This window comes from Natrix helvetica (genome assembly GCF_964273705.1).
Source record: "Natrix helvetica genome assembly, chromosome: 5".
NCBI lineage: Eukaryota > Metazoa > Chordata > Lepidosauria > Squamata > Natricidae > Natrix > Natrix helvetica.
Window position 1 is genome coordinate 106,877,873 of NC_138551.1, and position 20,871 is coordinate 106,898,743.

At 44.2% G+C, this 20,871-nt stretch overlaps 1 protein-coding gene across 17 annotated transcripts in view; it reads left to right on the forward strand.

Moving 5' to 3' along the window:
- Positions 1-5,595: 5,595 nt before the first annotated feature.
- The window catches only part of CAMK2G (calcium/calmodulin dependent protein kinase II gamma), a gene marked incomplete at its 5' end in the record, with an annotated part of 203,221 nt that continues 187,945 nt past the window's right edge, over positions 5,596-20,871 (forward strand). For all 17 annotated transcript variants that reach the window (XM_081954526.1, XM_081954535.1, XM_081954541.1 and 14 more), the window contains 2 exons: positions 5,596-5,660; positions 7,583-7,677. In XM_081954526.1, the coding sequence (XP_081810652.1) occupies positions 5,596-5,660; positions 7,583-7,677 (160 nt within the window). The remainder of the gene's footprint in view (positions 5,661-7,582; positions 7,678-20,871) is intronic.

Sequence of the window (20,871 nt, forward strand, 5' to 3'; positions counted from 1 at the left end):
ACCATAGCGACAACCTTGACCGAGGCCCATCCATCCTCTGTTCAAGAACTTAATAAAGGGGAATCCTTCCAAGATAGTCTGTTCCATCATTGAATAGTTGCTACTGGTTGGGAAATATTTCCTAATGTCCACCTGAAATTTACCTCCTTATAATTGAAAACCATTGTTTTTATCTTCTGGAACAATTTTACCTATTTGTGTATCACAATTCTTCTGATGTTGCAAGCAATTATCATACCTCTCCACAATTTTCTCCTATCCAGGATACTATGTCCATTATTTTCACCTGTTCCACAAGTGTTTTGTTATTAGATGTCCCATTTTGGTTGCTCTTCTTTGGAAATTTTCCAATTTATTAACAACCTTTTTAAAGTGGATGCTGAGAACCAGATGAAATATTCTCTCTGACCAATAAAGAACAGAGAGGAATAGTTAATTTCTACAATCTACGGTGGTATGTAAAAGTTTACGAACCTTGGTCAAATTGTAATTTAATTGAATCACTAAGTGAGCAACCTTTGATAAACCTCTTCATGATACAAAATTAAGTACTATTGTCTACAAATTTGAATGCACCTTTCACATAAATAGTGCAGTTGTTTGGATTAAAAATGTTAAGAGCAGGTAAATTTGACTACCTTTCTAGTGCGTAATTTACAACACCGCCATTGGGAGAAATTATAGTCTCCAAATCTTCCCTGTAGAGATTAAGAGAGCTTCTTTTCCTGCTTTTGGATTTTTCCCCATATATACTGGCAAAACCTTTCCAGTTCAGAAGTGTTAACCTTCTTTGCAATCATGGCATATTCCAGATCTCCCAGTATATATTTGCAATATTCAGTTCTGGGAACTAAGAAGGCCATCTCAATATCACTATCTTTTTTTCTAGTAAGTCCTTTATAGTTGATTTAGAGATACATTTCAGATGTATTAAAGCTGAAAAGAAATTGGGTAATTCAGCAAAACAGTGAAGGGCTTTTAGTTGGCTATAGTAAAGTTTGAAAGTTGCTTTTTCTCTCTAAAATGTTACATACTAATCTAAAGGGTTTCTGTAGCTGCTGTGTCCACTGTTTCCTTATTTTGAAACTGTAAACAACTACACATAAGTAGTAACAATTCATTCAAATTTGTAAAAAGATGCAGTGTTTAGCACTGCTTCAGGTGGAAGTCATAAAAAATTCTGTTCTTTTAAGGATCCGTGGAAACATACAATTTGAGTAGGGGTGTCTGAACTTTTGTATACAGAGGCATGGCGTAACAGGTTACCAAACTGAATTTGGGCTTCTAAAATTCTTATCATACAATTAATGCAGAAAACCTTTCAAGGTGAATCTAACAATTCACAAATTTGATACCATGAAAAAATCCTGGTGGTAAAAACATCCCTGGGATCCTATTGGTTGGAGAAAACTTTGTGGAATTTTGACACAACGCCTTCTGCGCTATATAGCCAGGAAACGCCATGGGGAAAACATGGCTCCAGTCTAATCTAGAGACAGCTGCTGCTCTATTAAGTGTTTAGTGCTGGTCACTCTGATGCTTTTTGGAATCCCTGTAGCATCTGATCTGAAAGTGGATTTAAAAATGGCAAGCTATAAGAGTGATATGGAAAAAGACGTCACACTGGGTATGCAAATAAAATTGGCTGATGTCTTAGTAATTAAAAGGGGTATACAAATGACAATCCAAAAGAGCGGTTTGGATAGCTTTCTTATACTGGAAACCTGTTTTGTGCAAAGGGACAAAGAAAAAAAATGAAAGTAAGTTGTAGGGAAATATTTGAAGGGATTCAAGATTAAATTGTTAAACGTAAAAGGAAGGAATATAAAATAAGTTTATTTGATCAACATTAAAATAAGACTTTTTATTTTATGATAACCCCAATGGACTTTTACTGATCAGGACTGAACCACAATTTTTTAAGGATCTGTTCATAGATAAGAGATGAGATATGGAACATAATTATATTCTAAGAGAAGGTAATAAGTTGTTAAAAAGTTTACTTATTGTGATGAAGAGGGAAGTCACTTCTTTACATGGGTAGTCCTTGAATTACAATTATAATGGAGAGTGCTCATTACAATTGTAAGTCATGATGGTCATAAAGGGGGTTGGTTGCATGACTAACCTGCTTTTATGACCTTTTTTGTGGTGGTCATTAGGTGAATGCAAGCAGCAGTTAAGAAAACCGAAAGTTTGCTATGGAGCCAGTTGAGCCAAACATGGGAAGTAACTACAGTTTTCAGCAAAACCATTGTAAAATGCAGTCACATGACAGGAAGATACTGCAAATAGCTGTAAATGCAGCCTCATTGCCAAGAGCCTGAAATACAGTCACATAACTTCAACATGTGACTTCAACATAACTGTCAGAACTTCAAATCCGAGACATAAATAGCCACCAGATAGGTAGTTCCATAGGAACTGTTTAAAGGATTATCTCTGTATTCCTTTACTTTTTGTTTGCTATATTGTTTTTTTCTTTTTCCCTTCACTATTTTTTCTTTCTATTTTTTTTATCTTTCAGGTTTGTGTTACTTACAAAAATAGAGGATTTCTGCAGCATTAACTGGTAACCGGTTCATTCTATGAAGGTCAGCAAAGCTACCATATTTTTCAGACTATAAGACGCACTGTGTATAAGTTGCACCAAGATTTTGAAGAAAGAAAGAAAGAAAGAAAAAAGGTTTTTGTCTTCCCCAGTCCCCAGGAGCACTCTGCAGGCTTCAGCAGGGCTGGGGTACAGCAAAAACACCCAAATCTTTCACCAAAATGGGGGCATTTTCCCCTTCCCCCCGTCCTGCTGAAGCCTGCAGTGTGCTTCTGGGGGGTGGGGAAAGCAAAAACACCATTTTGGTGAAAAACAGCCCGCTTTTCACAAAAATGGGATGCAGGGGCGGAGCTTTGGGAGGCCAAAAATTGCTGTATTCTGTGTATAAGACGCACCAATATTTCCATGCTGTTTTTTGGGGGGGGGGGGAAGTTGAGTCTTATACTCTGAAAAATACGGTACTTGGATTCTGCTTAATATTTATTTATATATTGCTGCTACACTGGGCAGAATTGTAATAGGCAAGTATTTGCAACCAGGGCATGTGGGAAAGAGTCCAGTATGTTACTGGCAGATAAGACTGCACTTGGACAATCGTCTTTGCCCCTTAATACAAATATCTAAAGACGTAGGGGTTTTTTTTTTTGTCCATTGCTATGCATTTTCTATTCATAACTCCTGCTGGTTGGCATTTTTGCTGGTGAAGAGCAGTTCTTTAATCTTCAGAGCTTTCTTCCTTTACAGATTAATTTGCCATAGATTGAGAAATTACAATTGTGCCCAACACGTACTATTTAATCATAATCATGCTTTCTAGCTCCATCGTGATGTAAAAAGATTGAGTTCAATGTTAAAGGCTGTATTGACATAGTTCTTGTTATTCATTCTTAAAACGTAATGATTTTAGTCTTTTAGAATATAGTCAGTGATTTACAACTAATTAATGGTGTGACTGCATAATTTAAAATCCCTTGTTATTTCATTTGTACATTGCTTTTTTATCCCTTTTTCTTGTCTCCTTTTTTTTTTGTCTAATACACACACAAACAAAAAAGAGGCAAGTCAAGGCGCTTAAAAGGGATGAGAACTGCATTTCACAGGATGACTCAATCACTCCAAGCCAAAAAGTAGTTTTGGAAATGTTTTATTTTTTTAAATTTAAAATACTTACAGCCTTCCCTTCTGGTACATATATAAGCTGGCTAAGATAACTCTGTAACGTGGCACGATTTACAATATATTACAACTGCAATATAACAGAAACAATTATAGGCACCCAAGATTAAACATACATGATATAAACTAAAACACAGCCAAAAAGAAAACATAGTTAAATCACTAATTACAGCTCTTCACATATTTTCTGGAAAAACCATCTTTATTGATATTAGGAAGAACAAACCTTATCATTAAGGACTCTTCACAGGAAGGGAATTGAACCCCTCAGAAGGTTCTTTCTAATCTGCCTTCCCTTTGAGCCTTTAATGCTCATTATTTTATTATTATGTATTTAAGAAGAAGATCAAAGGCTTCCGTAGTTCAGGATACTCACCTTAAAATCAGAAGCGAGAAGAATTTAATCCACAACACCAGCCTATGAAGAATGAAAATCATCTCCCCCCCCTGCAGGTGTCAGGTCGGAATATTAGCGGCACACCTGTCAGCAATTGGAAGTGCACAAGTCCAGGTATTTCCCTTTCCTCTCTCACAACTCAATCCATACATCCTTTATTTTTCAGACACATCTTTTTCTCACAGCTCCTTAAAAAACCCACAACACAGACCGTAATTAGCAGGAAAAATAACTCCAGCACTTCTGAATTCTTTCCCCAAGGCGGAAAGGGAAGTTCACAGCCTGCAGGCTGCTAGAAAAGGCGTCAAGGGGCTTCATTATTGCTGCTGCAGGGCAAGAATAAAGAGCAGAGCAATTTGGCCGCTCTCTCCCGTTACTACACCTTGCGAAACGGGCCAGGCTAAAATCCGGCCCATTAGTTTGCAGCCAGGTGTTCGGTACAAAACTCGCCCGTGTGGTTTTAATAGCCCAGGTAAAGGATAGGAAAACCCCAGGAAAACTTGGCAACCAATAACCCGTGGTGGACGGCGCTTCTCGCCCCGCTCGGATTCTTCTCCCCAGCAGCCGCCCATCGACTCCAGAGCTGCATGGCCCCCAAGACCTTCAGTCGCCCCCCCCCCCCGATCCCCTGGCATTTCGGCCAAGGCCAAGCAAGCCACGCGCCCCGCAACCAAAGGAAGAACCCGAAGGCAGCGGGCCAGAAGGCAGCCCTGCCACCGCGGCCCTCCGCTGCCTTCTTCTCGGCCTCCGGGCCCTGCGCAGCCCTGCCCCTCGCCCGTGCCCGGCCCGGCCTTGCAGTGACGCCCGCCTGCTAAGCGGGGCTCAGGCGGCGCCCACACCCGCCACCAGGCCGGAAAGCGGAGGGGCAGCACCGCGTGTGGGAGCCCGGGCCGCACCTGCCGGAAAGCCTCCCGCAGCTGGGACCCTTCCTGGCCGCGGCGGCCTAGAGGGCGAACCAAGCCCCGCTCGCCCCTTCGCCTTCGGCCGGGCAGGCGCTGCTCCTCCGGGTTCGGCGCCGGAGACAAAAGCGGCGCTCCCGGTCCGTCACGCAGGCGCAGCCTCTGCCGCTCCGTCCGGCAAACGAGGCGCTTCCGCGGGCCCTCGGGGAGGCGGGTTTGGCGGCGGCGGCGGCTCCGTGGATGGTCGGCCGCGGAGATCTCGCGGTGCTGGCGGCCGGCCCGGGCTGCCTCCAGACGCCGCCTCCTTTCTGTGTCGGGGTCGGGACTGTGCGCAGTGGAGCGGGCGGGGAGGCGCGCCGGCGGCAGCAGCAGCAGCAGCAGCAGCAGCAGCGGAGGAGGAGGAGGAAGAGCCGGAGCCGCAGCGGCCGGAGGCGGGAAGGAGGAGCGCACTGGTCTGCCTTCACCAGCGCCGCCGGAGCCTCGCCCAGTCCGATGTGCCTCCTGCGGCGGCGGCGCTGCTGCTGAGCCAGCCGACGTGCCGGCCGAGCTTTTCCGCCTCCCGCAGTCCCACCATGGCCGTCCCGGCCACCTGCACCCGCTTCACCGACGAATACCAGCTCTACGAGGAGCTCGGCAAGTACGTCGCCCGCCCGCCCGCCCCGTCCTAGCCGCGCCTTCCGGAGCCCTGGAGCCTTGGCGGTCGCCCTGGCCTCGGCCTCCCGGATGGCTCGCTCCCTCCTTCCACGGGCTTGGCAGCGCCGCCCGCTCAGCCCCGGGCACTGCGGTCTTTCCGCCACTCTCCCCGGGCAGCCGCCACGGCCGCCGCTACCCGCCCGTCTTGCGCAGGAGCAGCGCTGCCCGCTCCGCCGTAGTTGCTCAAGCGAGCTGCAACTTCTGCGGCCGGCGGGGGCGGAAGGGGCTGCGCAGCGCCCAGGCAGCCCGTGGGGGGGGGGGGGGGCGCGGAACCCGGCCCAGGGACCTGCGGCACCGGCGCCCGCCGCTCTGGGGACCTCGTGGCTGCGGAGCCCGTCTGGGCGCTGCCGCTGGGAAGGAAGGAAGGCCGGCCGGGCTCACCTGTCCAACTTCTAGACTCCCCCTTCCCCCCCCCCCCCGGGCTCCCTTCTGCATTACGGCAAGGACCGTTGCTACGTTTCTCTTCCAGCGAGATCGTTCTGATGCCTCCCTCGCCCCCTCCTCGCCCTGCGCCGTTTCTGCCTCCCCGTCTGCGTTTTTCTCCTAAGGGCCCCTGGTAGGCGGAGGAAGGGCGCCTGTGCTGGGAGGCAGTTAGGGAGACCGGGGGGGGGGGGGCGTCTTCTTTTTGCCCCAGCTCTGCGCATCCCTCCCGCTCGGTCTTGGACCTCGGGGTGGCCCTTTGTAACTTTCACTGTGCAGAAATGGATGCGGGTGAATGCCGGTGGTGGAAACATCTCCATCGGGCCTGGACTTGAGGTAGGAGCAGGTAGGGCTTAGGTGGATGCATTTCAGTGCCCATGAAGGCTCCTTTGGAATCCTTTGCCTTGCAATGGGCAAGTCCACTGCTGACTTTCAAACTTAATTCTCGTCTGCAATAACAATTCTAATCTATTCTAACTTTACCATAGGGTGTCTGAGATTCTCTCCAACCGCCCCCCTCCCCTTAAATTGGAGGCAGAGGATATGCCATCCACACCAAGCTGCAAACTGACTCCCCCAAGGGGAAGAGGGTGGGGGTGGCATTTTCCTTGCTTTTTGTGCTGGCCCCTATTTCAGGGTGCTGTCCTTGCTTTCTAAGCACCAGACAAGATGGGGATATGGTTTCTCCTCTCAGAGAAATGGGAGGCTCCCAAACTTCTTTGTCCGCACTATGACTACTTTTGAGGAGGCTGCTTTGTGGTGGCCTGTGCTTGTCCCTCTCAGGACTGGGGCTTCCCTTGATAAATTTGGATTGGCCGTGTTATAAAAGGCCACTACAAAATACATATCGAGGCTCTTCCCATTAGAGTAACAGAGTTTCACCTCTGCAGATGGGTGCTAGAAAACTGGAGTAGGAGTGACCATTTGAGATTTTCCCATCCATTTGCTCTGCTGCTTTGGACAGCTTGGTGCTGAGCTAACCCAAGGTGTTTGGGGGGGGGGCTCTATTGAAGAAAATGAGTAATGGATTACAATGAGCTCATGTGGGACTGTGTTCATGGTTAATCAAATTAGCAATAGTCACAGAACACACTGAACCGTGAAATAACCACATTAGTTTAGTTTGTATAATCCATTGAGCCACAAACTACATTTCAGCTGCAATTCCTGTTTCTGTGTCCAAAGTGATAGTCGGAGGTCAGGCTGGAATCCAAAAGTAAATTAAGTTAACAAACCTCAAAACGTGTCCCTTTTTTTTTACCCATGCTGGCTGTTTTCCAGACCACCTGATTTCTTGGACGCTCCTTCTCCTATTCTAATATTTTTTTCAGTTTTTAGTTCTATAACCAATTGAGCATATGGGTTCTTTAATTAAATACCTTGACAGATTTAAACTTTTGTTCTTGATTCAGTTTCATAGGATCAGCCTTTCCGTATTTCTTCTAGGGGTGCTTTCTCAGTGGTACGGAGATGCGTGAAAAAAAACTCATCTCAAGAATTTGCTGCAAAGATCATCAATACCAAGAAGCTGTCAGCAAGAGGTAAGATTCCCAGCATTGGCTTTAATCAAATTCCTATACAGGATAATGTTGGAGAATTGATTGCAAGACTCTTAATTGATACAGTGCAGCAAATGTCATCATTGATCTCCTTGGAATCGGTGTTTCTTTTGGCTTTGATTTTGGAATATGTTGCCTCCAAGCTCATAGTTAGAAGGAATTCATTTCTTAATAGTGAGCATCGGATTAACCACCTACCTGATAACTCACTCAAACTATTAGGGAGTTGGTGTTATACTTTCAGAAGTATAGAATGCACTATGTATTTGGACTGATTCCTTTTAAACTCACAGGGGCTTAGTTCTAAATAACTTTGCTTAGAGAGGGCTGCATTGAAATTGGCCCAAAAGATTACATCAGGCTTCTTCAATTCAGGTGCATTTTATTTCACATTTTGAAGCCTAGAAGAATTTTGGAATCAGAAAGAAAAGGGGGTGTTAGAGGAATTGACTAGAACCCTTGTCCTTAAGCTGATGGCATTTGAAGTAATAATGCTTTTGTTTTTAGTGTTGCAATTTGGGACTTGATTTTGTGACTATTATTTAGTATAGTGCTGCACTTTTCCGGCCTGGGAATTTGACGTGAAAAAAATATCGTGTGGAATTTATGAAGAACAAAAAGAGTCAATAATAAAGTCACAACATCAACTCCACACTACTTGAATATATGTGCGAAATGGTACTCATATTATGCTTAAAATGATGTATTCCATGATGTTTGTCTACTTAACCAAGACCCCTGCTCATACTTGAAGATGCCCATAATAACATGCCACCATGCTTTCATACTGTTTTGAGTAGCTTGCAGTGGCATAAAATGTGTAATAATCCAATTCAAGTACAAGCATTTACTTACTCAGTGGCTTTGGTAGCAAATGTTTGCTTATTCTGCGTAATTAACCAGTATGTATCATGATATTTTCAGTGAGGCCAGGGTATTGATTTAATCCTAATCAATGTGATATTTCTTTATTCATTTTCAATTACCTGTTTTCAGGTTTAAGTGCATCTAGCTGATGGCATGCAGTACTTGAATTAAAGAGTTGTCTTTGTTGCAATATTAATGTTATTGTTTCTTCTTGTAATTCCTCCATGACGTCTATAATTGCATCTTCAGTTCAGCCCTCTTGATTTCCTCCCCCCTCCTTTTTAGCAACTTCGACACTAACAGCCTCAGCCTGTTAAGCAACAATGGTGGCCTTCCTTTGCTCTGACTTAAGAGCTCCCAACCAGGAAATTCCTTGTTCATACATAAGCTTGCCGTGAATTTGAGGAAGGGGTGCCTGCTTCTCAACATGGGGAGGAAACTGAGATTCCACAAATGCTTTTTCAACCATTATAGATGGTGGAAAATCAGAGATGTAAGCAGGTGCAGAGTTGGTAGGGAAAACTTTTCTCTCCATTTCCTACTACAAAATATAGATTATGATTGTTTTTATTTACATTTGTGTCTTTTTGCCCTTGCAGTCCCTGATTTCTTTTCATCCTATTATATAAGAAAGACGTCAGTTGTCCTAACAATTACCTTAATGTCTCAGTGGAAATTAGAATTTCCCAGTACCCCTTGTAAGTGTTGCATTGGAGATTTATTATTGACTTATTGTAAGATAGAACAGTCAGATAACCAGGTTTCAGTGTCTACAAATTGGCAATAGCGTTCAGTATTGAATGGAGGTAGGTGTTTTGGCAAAATCAATACAAATATTAGTGGTGCCAGGAATCACAGCAAGTTGTTTTTTGGTGATAATTGCAGATATTGCCTTATTTTTTTTCTAATAAGAGATGACATCTCAAAGCTGTCCAGAGCTTAGGAACCGTTATAAGGCAGAAAATATAAATGAGTAATTGGTCTAAAGTGACAATAGCATCTAAGTTGATTCCTGATTACAAGCATACCACATAAAGATGGAAGGGGAAGATCACTTTTTATCTCTTCCAGGAAAACCATGGGCCAACTCTTGCTATGGGCACATCTGCAAGGAAAATGGCATATTCAGCATGAATTCCTATTGCTGTTGGTTCTGCTGTCATTTTTCTCTGGTTGGGCTCAGATTATTGGTTGCTCTGTTGTGTGGGAAAATGTGTCTGAAATTGGGCTTTGCTTTGACCATATGTTGTGTGCAACAAGATTGCCATACAAATCTGTTCCTTGTGAATCACCACTATGTGGAGATGGCAAAATAAACCACAGTACACACACAGAGTGATGGTGCAGATTGTGATAAGGGTGTGAAAATTACAAGAAACAAAATCTGTCAGTTGTCATGATATCTAAATCATGGAATAAGAATTTAAGGGCCCAGACGACTATTGAGCTGCAATAAAACATGACTCATTATCACTAGTCAAGAAAGTAATAGGCAGTTAGTTATTCTAGCTGATTTCAGGCTTGATTGTCTAAATCAGGGGTCTCCAACCTTGGCAACTTTCAGCCTGGAGGACTTCAACTCCGGGAGTTGGAGTCCTCCAGGCCGAAAGTTGCCAAGGTTGGAGACCCCTGTTCTAAATAACATCAGTGATAAACAATCATGCTTGAGGATGGTCATGGTGGATTAATTCAGTATTTTTGAGAATCCTGAAGGGCGGAGTCCTGAGTATTACATATTGAATAGAAGAGCAAAGTAGGAAAATATATAAAGTCAGAAAACACCAAGAGGAACCCTTTCGGTCTCTGCATATAAAGAGACTCGGCTGGAAAAAGGAATCTGGCAGAGGGCGTAGGATCAGATATAGCTCTGGGTGACCTAAGAGGTGTTTAGTTTCTCTGGTGCTTCAGAGCAGCAATGTGAGTCAAGACTATGACTAAATACTCGGTTCAGAAAGCATTGGAGCCACAGTAAGGCCAGCTGCAAAGTGGCAGTGAGATCTCCCCACCCCATCGCTTTCTTTACAAATTCAGGCTGCTTGTAAGAAAAGCTTGTGGTGCAGGGTTTCCTCTAGCAAATACGCTTCGGCCTTGATCATTACTGCTTCCTTTAAATACCAGCTTTTTTACCATTTCAGTACTCTCTTGAGGCACGTGCTTTAGCGTATGCTTATGTCCCTTCCTTTAGCGTGTGTTGGCCCTCTTATCTGTGAAGTAAAACTGGTTTGGAGTGGGGCAGCTTGCATTTCTTAGTACGTGCTTCTGTGGGAGCCAAGATTCTTGATGCTGACAGAGACACTGAAAAGAGAAGAGAACGTTTGCTTCATTACCGGAGTGGCCGTTGGAATCTTTCTTTGTTGTGTGCTCTAACTAGCTTGAGGTTAGCAGAAGCAAGGCTGAAGAACTGTGATCTACTGCTGTTCCAAGTAAGGAAGGCGGTGGATTAGCTTGCTGTGTGCAACCCTCTCTCCTTCCTCTTCTCTTGAATCTCTTGTTCTCTGCTCGCAACACAAGAGGTAGACGCTTGACTTGGGTGCAGATAATACCTTGCATTGTAAAGCATCTCACACTGCTAAACCTTGACGTGGATTTAGAATAGTAGCTGTCATGGCTGCAACTTTAGTGTAGAATTGATTTCATAACTGGAAAAGAAGCGTTGAATTTGTTTTGGGCATCACTTTAGGAGAGAAGGGCAGACGATTAAACTGTTTCTGAAATGTTTGCCTGCTGTTGTAGCTTTTCACTTCATGATATCTGTGCTGAAGTCACATGAGTTTCCTTTGCGCTCTTTGAGAGTCACTTCTTTCTGTAAAAAGTATTAATAGAATATTTTCAGAGTGGATACAATAAAATAAGTCAAACCTGTTTCATCAAGCTTGTTTGCCTAGCAAGGAACAGAGGCAATTCCTGGGCCACAGGCCACGCCTGACGCCCCATCGGCCATGCCAAGATAATGTTCTGTTAAAATTGATGAGAAAATAGATGAAGTTACATGGCATTTTCTTCTTCTTCTCCAAAATAATGCTAGGAGGCCTTTGGGAGGGGAGATGCCTTCCATTCATTCCCATTCCCAAATTTGGCTGAAACCAAGCTGCTGAAATTTCTGAACAGTGATGCAGTTTTTACCCATTTTGGGAGTGAGGCATAAGTGTGGCCTGCTCTCATCCCTCCAGCTAAGCTTCTGCTTCCTTTCCCGTCTTTAGGCCAGCAAAATAGGCAAGAAAAACATTTGCCTCTTCCATTCTCCTTATATAACACTGATGATCTCTGGTGTCCAGCAGCAGGTCAAGGTGCCCAGAAGGGAACGAATAGGAAAAGAGTAAGCCAGAGGAACCATTTGAATTCCTGTAGGTAAAGAACGAGTAAAACCTGGCAGAGGATGGACTGGTCAGATGTTGCTATGGGAGACCTTGAGATGTGCACAGTTTTTTTCAGGGCTCTGGAGTAGCAATGTAAGTCAAGACTCTGGTTAAATACAGGTAGTCCTCGACTTATAACTATTAGTTGTTAGACGTTACAATGGCACTGAAAAAAATGATTTACGACCGTTTTTTCACATTTACAACTGTTGCAGCATCCCCATGGTCACGTGATTAAGATTCGGACACTTGGCAACTGACTCGTCTCCATGACTTTTGCGACCTTCTGACAAGCAGTGTCAACGGGGAAGCCAGATTCACTTAACATTCATGTCACTAATTTAACAACTGCAATGATTCACTCAATAGCTGTGGCAAGAATGGTTGTAAAATGGGGTAAAACTCACTTAACAACTATCTCACTTAGCAACAGAAATGTTGGGCTCAAATGTGGTTGCAGATCGATACACCGGATAAGCGGTTGAGTACCCCTAGCTCAGCAGCAATGGTGTTGGAAGCAACAAGATGTTATTCCAGTTGAAAGTTAAATGTCAAAACTGGGCCAATAGTTGCTTTCATTCTTTTACTGGATGTTCACTCTACTCCATTTACTTTTTTCTTTTTGTCTGGAAGAGACCCACTTTTCATAGTGATTGCTCAGCCTTAAGCCTGGAGGCACCACTTCCTTGCTTGGTCATGTTGCAATTAAGCATCCTGTTCTTCATGTAATTAAATAATGGGTCATTGAGGAACTAATTTGCATTAAGGTTGTGACTTGCTGTAATGTTTATGTCTCACTAAACAGTCAAGAAAAGTCTTTTCCCTTTCTCTGCAGCCAATTGTATTAAACAAGGGAGCCCTGGAGAAAATTGTGGTGGCATGACAAGAATGACCCCATATCACCCAACCAAATAAATCTAATTTATTTATAGCATTTTTATCCTGCCCTTCAAACAAAAGCTCCCCAAGTGGCTTACGTACAATCAATGAAAAATGCATTCTATGCTGTAGCCTTACAAACAAGAGATAATCTAGAAAGGGAAAGGTGGGAGAACAACCCCTTTCCCCTCTCCCATTCTTGGGCTTAAACAAGAGCTACTGAAGGTCCAGGAATGGCGCTGATGCAGTTGGATCTTTTAGCAACCGCCTTACTTCCTCATTAGGGTCTAATTTGGCTTGATAAAATGACAGGTGTTGCTTTTCTTTCAGTTTACAGGTCTGGGGAGCATTGGGGGGAGGGGTTGGAAGTACCGACCGTCCTTTTGAAGCAGATGCTGGAACTCATCCAGTGACATTGTGATATCAACGGAAGGGACATAGTAGGACCCAAAGTTTTGGACCAAAAAGTCCAAAAGGGAAATGGACTTTCTTGGATTTTTTTCTTTGAAAATGCTTCGCTTCTCACCCAAGAAGCTTCAGAAGAAAAGCGAAATGTTTTCGAAGAAAAAACAAAGTCTTAGTTGCCTTTTGAAGGGACACGGTGGCTCATTGGCTAAGACGCTGCGCTTTTTGATCAGAAGGTCGGCAGTTCAGCGGTTGGAATCCCTAGTGGCACGTAATGGAATGAGCTCCCATTACTTGTCCCAGATTTTGCCAACCTAGCAGTTCGAAAGCATGTAAAAATGCAAGTAGAAAAATGGGAACCATCATTGCTACCGGTTTGCACCAGTTTGGGCGAACTGTTAGTGGTATTTTGGCCTTGTTTGCCTGAACCAGTAGTGACCCAGGCTGGCCATGCTCCCAAACTGGTTCCCCGGTTGGTGTGCCTTTGCCAGCATGTTTTTCACTATTTTTTTCATGTTCTGCGCATGCGCAGAGCAATTAACAATCAACTGCGCACATGGATGCGAAGCGAGCTGGCAGCAATGCCGGCAGCAACCCACCCCTGCAGCATTCTGTGCACCTTTGGCGTTTAGTCATGCCGGCCACATGATCAAGGAAACATCTTCAGACAGTGCTAGCTCTTCGGTTTTGAAACGGAGATGGGCACTGCCCACTAGAGTTGGGAACGACTAGCACATATGTGCGAGGGGAAGCTTTACCTTTACTTTTTAGTTGCCTTTTAGAAAATCGCCTTTGGGACAACCATGACATGGATGATTGAGAATCTCCATAGATGGCATGTTAGGAGTAGCCTGGTAATTTTTTTAGCTTAGTTTTATATGGATGAGAGTTGGGAGGCAAAATGCTCATTTTGAGTCTTCACCCTGTAAAACTCCCTCAAAACAGACCAGTATCAATGTTGGCATCACATTGCCCAAATTCAGCCAGTCGTGGATTGCAGCGATAGTGTAATGTGGGTTGACCAGTCTTGCTTTGGAAATTATTTTTAAATGAGGTATGGGGTATTTCTGCTACCTAATCAAATTGCTTCCTCCCGTTCTCTCTAAGAGTAGATGGACTATGAAGCTTTAGATTCCAGGCACAGTTACAAGGCAGTATAGTCAAGAATGAAAATTAGAGTTAAGGTGTTGATTTGAAATTGGCTAAAAGAAAAAAAAAACTCAAGTATGTGAAAGTGAACAAAATGATTAAATGCCGTAAGACCAAATAATATCTGAGTGCAGATGGGTAAAAGAGCTTCAGGAAATGGGTAACTGAGTAGAAGGAATCAAATTTAACTTGGAAAGTCAGCAGATGGTTTTTGAATCTCCGACTGGATTGTTTTGATTTAATGTACAAATTAGCTGTAGAGCTAACTATCACAAGTCTTTGTGCTGAAAATAATTTGTGATTCATCTTCAAGTGATTGAAATTGACACAGATACAATATTGGAGTTTAAAAGGGCAGGATTGACAAGGACTAGTCTGTTAAAACTTTACTGAATAACAAAACAAATACAGAATTACCCAAGCAACAACATTCAAGTAATAATATTTGATAATATGCTTTTGTTAGACAGGGCTTTCTTTTTTCCTTTCGCTTGTGTCCAATTCTTTGATGCTTCCTGGACAAGTCCCTAGAGTTTTCTCGGTTTTTCAGAAGTGGTTTGCCATTGCCTCCTTCCTAGGGGTGAGAAAAAGACACTGGCCCAAGATCACCCAGCTGGCTTTGTGCTTAAAGTGCAGAGTAGAATTCACGATCTCCCAGTTTCTAGTCCTGTTCCCTAGGTCAGGGGTGTCCAAACTTGGGAACTTTAAGACTTGTGGACTTCAACTCCCAGAATTCCCCAGCCAGCCGGGAGTTGAAGTCCACAAGTCTTAAAGTTCCCAAGTTTGGACACCCATGCCCTAAGCACTACACCAAAGTGGCCTTCAAATTTCAGTTTTGGGATCATGTTTTAAACTTTTCTATACTGAAGAATCTGTTTCCCAGAATTCCCAGTCAAGAAGCAAAGCTCTAGTAATAACAAAATTGGCTGTGTTCAACTGATATTTTCCTCCTTCCTTTTTCATGAAAGCCTAACAATTTTTTTGTGGAATCTGCAGAATGCAATTTGAAAGAAAAAAAACACCAATCCATTTATATGATAATTGAAAAGGGGCACAAATGTCTTCATTTGGGAAAACATCTGGATATATCTGCAACATCCACACACTTTCCTAGAGAAATAAGTGGTGCCTTTCTGGAGTAACAATCGCTAGAAAGCTAGTTAGCTGTAATATCTGGTTAAAGTTTTCCAGAAATTTGTGAATTTGTCTTGGAAACCTGGAGAAAAAGGCATGAGATGCAGACTGATTGTAAGAAGCACAAAACATTGAAATAATAGGGACGTGACTTGCCAATTAGAAGATGGCTGTCAGTGTTTGATAAAGTGAAAGAAAAATGCACAGTGACAAAGGCCATAATTTGAGTTTAGATCCTTCTAGTCCAAATCTTGTCTCATTTATAAATTCACTGATGCAGTTCGGATATGCATTAGAATTATGCAGCTAGTATCTTTCTCTATAGGGAAAAGAGCTTTCATTTCTGGGGATGAATTGCCTCATAATATTAGTAACATAATGGATTCGTACAACTTCTATTTATATTAAATGGTTTTAAAATGGCATTGTTTTTAGAAATTCAATTCAAATACATATTTTATGTAAATGGAGATAAATTTAAGCACAACATTACACAATATTCTTGAGAAATGGAACCAATAGAGAATAGAATAGAATGAATGAGCTTGAAGGGAGCCTGGAGGTCTTCTAGACCAGCCCCCTACTGAAGGAAGAGAAACTATACTATTTCAGAAAATGTTGAACAATGTGGTGATTCTCTATTGTTAAGTGCTGCAGCAAATTTGTTATCTCATTTAAGAAAAAGCATATCATTTGTGACTGTAGACCTTGTTTTCAGGAAATGTCTTGAAGGGAGTCTTGGATTGAGTTAACTTTATGGCTAAATAGATGAAGATTCACTCCAGCACAGAAGAGTCTCTTTCAACTCTAATGCCATAATTGCTGCATTATATAAGGAATCTAAAATCTTGGGTGGATGCCTACCAGTGAACTGATGTACTTTGCAAAAATGGCTGATATTGAAGCCAGAAAATCAGCCTCTTTGATGTATGCTTGGATTAAACAATCTTACTCAGCACAAATCTGATGCATAGCATGGACTTCCGGCCATGGGATCTGTATGGAGAGCTGTCATGACCAGGAGTTCTGTAAATTAACTTTCACATTTCTAGTGGCCTTTTGGGCTGATGAGGATTGACCTGATGCCTTTCACATGGGTAACAATGCCCCTGCTAGTCAACAATGTTCATATCAAGTGATGCCCTGTACAATTGGGTAGGACTCCTGATGTTTTGTCTTCTCTTGAAACAAATAGATTATCCTACTGAGAGATGCCTATTATTCCAACATCATTACACTCCGCAGTTGGTCTGCAATACTTTTGTGGAGTGAATGTTCAGGTCTTGGTTCTTCTTAACTTTTTTTTGCTGTGGTGGTTTTTGAGCTAAACTTGGTCTGATCTGGATGTAGATTCAATATTCACCTTCTTTTTCCCCCAACTCTCATCAATAATTTTAATGCAAATAATTGTTTGATTCTGTGAGATTTAATGGGAATACAATCCCAGGTGCTGAGGATGATGAGCCTTCTTGAACCCGTATTCACTTTCCTTGGGGCTTCCAAGTTCCTTGCTTCCAGCTGACATGTTTAGATTCTTTCAGTAAAAACTGATAAGCCTTTAGATCATCTTTATTTCTGAGTAAACTCTGCCCTCCCCTCAGGCATTCTCAGGAAATAAAAATAGAGGGGAGCTGTGCTTTGTTTGGAAATGTGCCATTCCAATTTTTTTTATTTTTGTGACTGGCCATGACTGTTACGGCAGACATTTTGTGGCTAGACTAATCTCCCATGGCAACCATGTTGTGAAGTGGCCACACAAGTCCCTCGGAAGGATGTTAAGTTCTTGAGCCACATACTGGAGTTGCAGGTTGCCTTGAGGTGAGAAAGAGAGTGAGTGCGTGGAGAAGGCAACCTCATCTTTGGTGCTATAGATTGTTATTTTGGTTTGTAGTACATAATGAAAACATCCAGAAAATATTCCAGGACCACAAGATGACAAATGCCCGGCCACTCTTTAATCCCCACAACTTAGCCCCTATTCCATTTTTACCATATTTAGCACCCAAGTAAATGAAAGCAATGACAGAATTGGTAGGGGTCCTAGAGGTCATCTAGTCCATCCTCTTGCTGAGAGAGGGCATTGGTACGTACTTGATATGCCTCTTCTCATAGTGGGGGAGGAGTATCCAGGATGGGTTGACCTTGTCCTCTCATTGATTGGGCTGAGTCAGATAAGCTCTTTGGGCCACGCCCTGATCACCAGGTACCACCCAGTTATCGGCGAAGAACCTTATCTGACACGCTGTGTCATCCACTCCAGACTGTATCTTAGTTTATCACTCGAAAATGTTTATCTCCTCGAAAATGTTTTCTGCTGAAAACCCCTGGGGTTGTACCGGGGCTTCTGTTGGCCTGTTGCCAAGCTTGGCAGATGTCTTGGCCTTGAACAGAAGGGACTTGTACAAAGAGGGCTGGAACAATCTGGAGAAGGTACAGTAGGTTTGGGAGGAGGCATGCCTTCGTCTTCAGAGAGTCTATCCTCTCTGATTTCGCCCTCTTCGGAATCCGAATTGCTGTCCCCCTGGGAGGAGGCAGGTGATTCTGGGAAATCTTCCTCCTGAGTCTCTAGCCCTTCCGAGACCCTAGGCACAGGGGCTACCTGGCTCTGCATCTGTGGCTGCTGAAAGGTTGCTGCCATGTACTGCTGGAAGGCCCGCATCATCATATCCTGGAAGTTGGGCATCCCTGATGTGGGTGGTATTCCCGCCCCTGTGCCAGCAGGTGTGGACAGGAAGGGCTGTGGCGAAGGTCCCGCTGCTGTGGGGCATGGGGGTGATTGCAATCCTTGTGCAGCCTCCCAGATGCCCAAAGTATCAAAGGGAATCCTCACCTGTGGGGGGGGGGGTGTCCCTATCTGCAGTCCTGCCAGGAGAAAGAATCCCTGGAAATCCTTTCCCAGGTTCCTGGCCAGGGGTAACCCTCTTGCTGCTGGCCTTGTGGCAAATGCGCTCGGTGCCTCCGCCTTTTGTATTTGGAGCCAGTCTTTGGGGTCTTGGAGCTGTAGCTTGCCTCTTTGGCCCCTTGGAGGAGACCTGCTTTCTCTTTGCCTTTGCCTTGCCTCCTCCTCTTCCTTTAGCAGCCTCTGTAGCAGTCTCTGACCTGGTTAGCTGCTCCTCTGCTCCTCTAGTGGGGCTGCTGGCTGCTGGGCTGGAGGCTTGAGTCTTGCCGGTATCCTCTGTGCTGCTGGGTGCTGCCATCCTGGATCACGTAGTTCCAAACTGGCTGCCAGTTCCAAATTCAAAAAGTTCCTCTCCCTGGGAACACGTGGAAGTGGCTTGTGCCTTTGGGGCTGCCGCGTGGCTTCCGCTGCCACTGGAGAGCTCTCTCTCTTGCTTCCTCCGCTCTCTTCTGAGCTTTGCGAGCTCCTGTGGGCCGCTATCTCTCTCCGGCACTCGCAGGCAGGTGCGGGCGCTCCGCGGCGTTTAAAAACGCCGCAGTTCACCGCTTTACCCCCTGGGGGGAGAGCAGCGGAACGCTCTGGCGCCGGCTGAGCCTCTCTGACGTGACTGCCTTCTCGGGGTTTCCAGGGGAGCATCCCCTCACCTGCTGTCTCGATTAGTGCCCTAGGTCTCTCTTTATGACTCAGGCTACATGTTGCCCTGAAGGGCTTGCTGCACATGCTCTCTCTCTCTTCCCGGCCAGGGAATCAGCAAAGAGCCAGTTACTCACTCAGGCAGGGAGGCAGAGAATGCAATCAAGTTCAATCATTTCTTTAAAATTTTCCAGGAGCTTGGGATGATCACAGCCACCCGTTGAGGGGCTGAGTCGATAACTGGGTGGTACCTGGTGACCAGGGAGTGGCCCAAAGAGCTTATCTGACTCAGCCCAATCAATAAGAGGACAAGGTCAACCCATCCTGGATACTCCTCCTCTCACTATGGAAAACAGTATTGGTTAAAACATCTCCGACAGACAATTGTCCAGCCGCTGTCTGAAAATCTTTAACAAAGGAGAATTCAACACTTTATGTGGTAGCCTGTTCCACTGCCTGACAACTTAAATTATATTTACTTGATTTATATAGCCGCTCATCAGAGACTTCCTTTCCTTAGTGAAAAAATCAGGTGGAACAACGGCTGATGACCTCTTACAGTCGGTCCTCCATAGAAAGTGTCCTCGCATATTGCATGACAGTATGGTATGCTGGTTTAACAGCTGCAGACAGGAAGGCCCTACAGAGAGTGATCAGTTCGGCACAAAAACCATTGGTTGCCCTCTGACACCACTGGATGACATCGCCAGATCTCGCTGCTTTAGCAGAGTAAGGAAGATACTCAGAGATGATTCACACCCTGGTCAGTGTCTCTTTGCACTTTTACCATCAGGCAGAAGACATCAAAGTATAGCCAGCCGAACAAATAGGTTTAAAGTTAGTTCCTATACTTGGGCTGTCAGACTTTTAAATGCAACCACAATCACTCCATGCACATGTGGAAACGTATGACTAGTTTTTTCTTTTTCTTCCTTTTTTCGTTTCTGCTATAATTTTGCACCAGTGAAGCTAAAACCAATTTTGTTGTATTTATTTTGTACAATGACAATAAAGACTATGCTATTTGTCATCTAACTTGTATGTAACTCTAAGCAACTTACAGTAAAGCACATAACACAAAATATATGATACAGAACAAGAGTAAAACAAGAATAACAGCAAGGCACAACCTAAACTATTTTCCACACTGCAGGAGATGGGCTCTAACCCTTTACCTCCCTCCCCAGACCTGAGTACAGTGCCAGGTTTTTAAGGCCTTATGAAAGGCCAAGAGGGCCAATCTAATCTCAGGTGAAATGATACTCCAAAGGGCAGATGCTAAGGCAGAAATGGCTCTCCTTCTGACCTCCACCAGCCAACACTCCTTAGCTCCCAAAATATGCCCTTCCTGCCATATTGGATGAGATGGGTAGAAACAATTCAGGAGAGAGGATCCTGTCCTAAGCCACCAACGGCTTTAAAGGTGACAACCAGCATTTTGAATTGCAGCTGGAAGCACACCGGAAGACGGTGCAGCTCACAAAACAGTGGTGTCATTATAAGTGCTGATTAATTGGCACTAGTAAGAAAGTGCCTGTGTTGTTGCATTTTGCACCAGTTGAAACTTCCAAATAGTCTTCAAGTACAGCACCACAGAAAGTGTATTGCAGCAGTCCGGTCTGGAGGTCACAAGGACACGCCCCCACAACTGATGCATATCTTTAAGCTGTGGGAAAGCCCTCCTAGCCATGGCTGCCACCTGTTGTTTGAGCACCTGGTCTGCCTGGGGCAATGCCATCCCATCCAGAACCAAAGATGGAAGAACTGAGGAGGTTCAAAAACCCAGAGCCCCCGAGTCTTCCTTGAGTTGAGCAGAAGCCTGTTGTGCCCCATCCAGGCTGCCATGGCTACCAG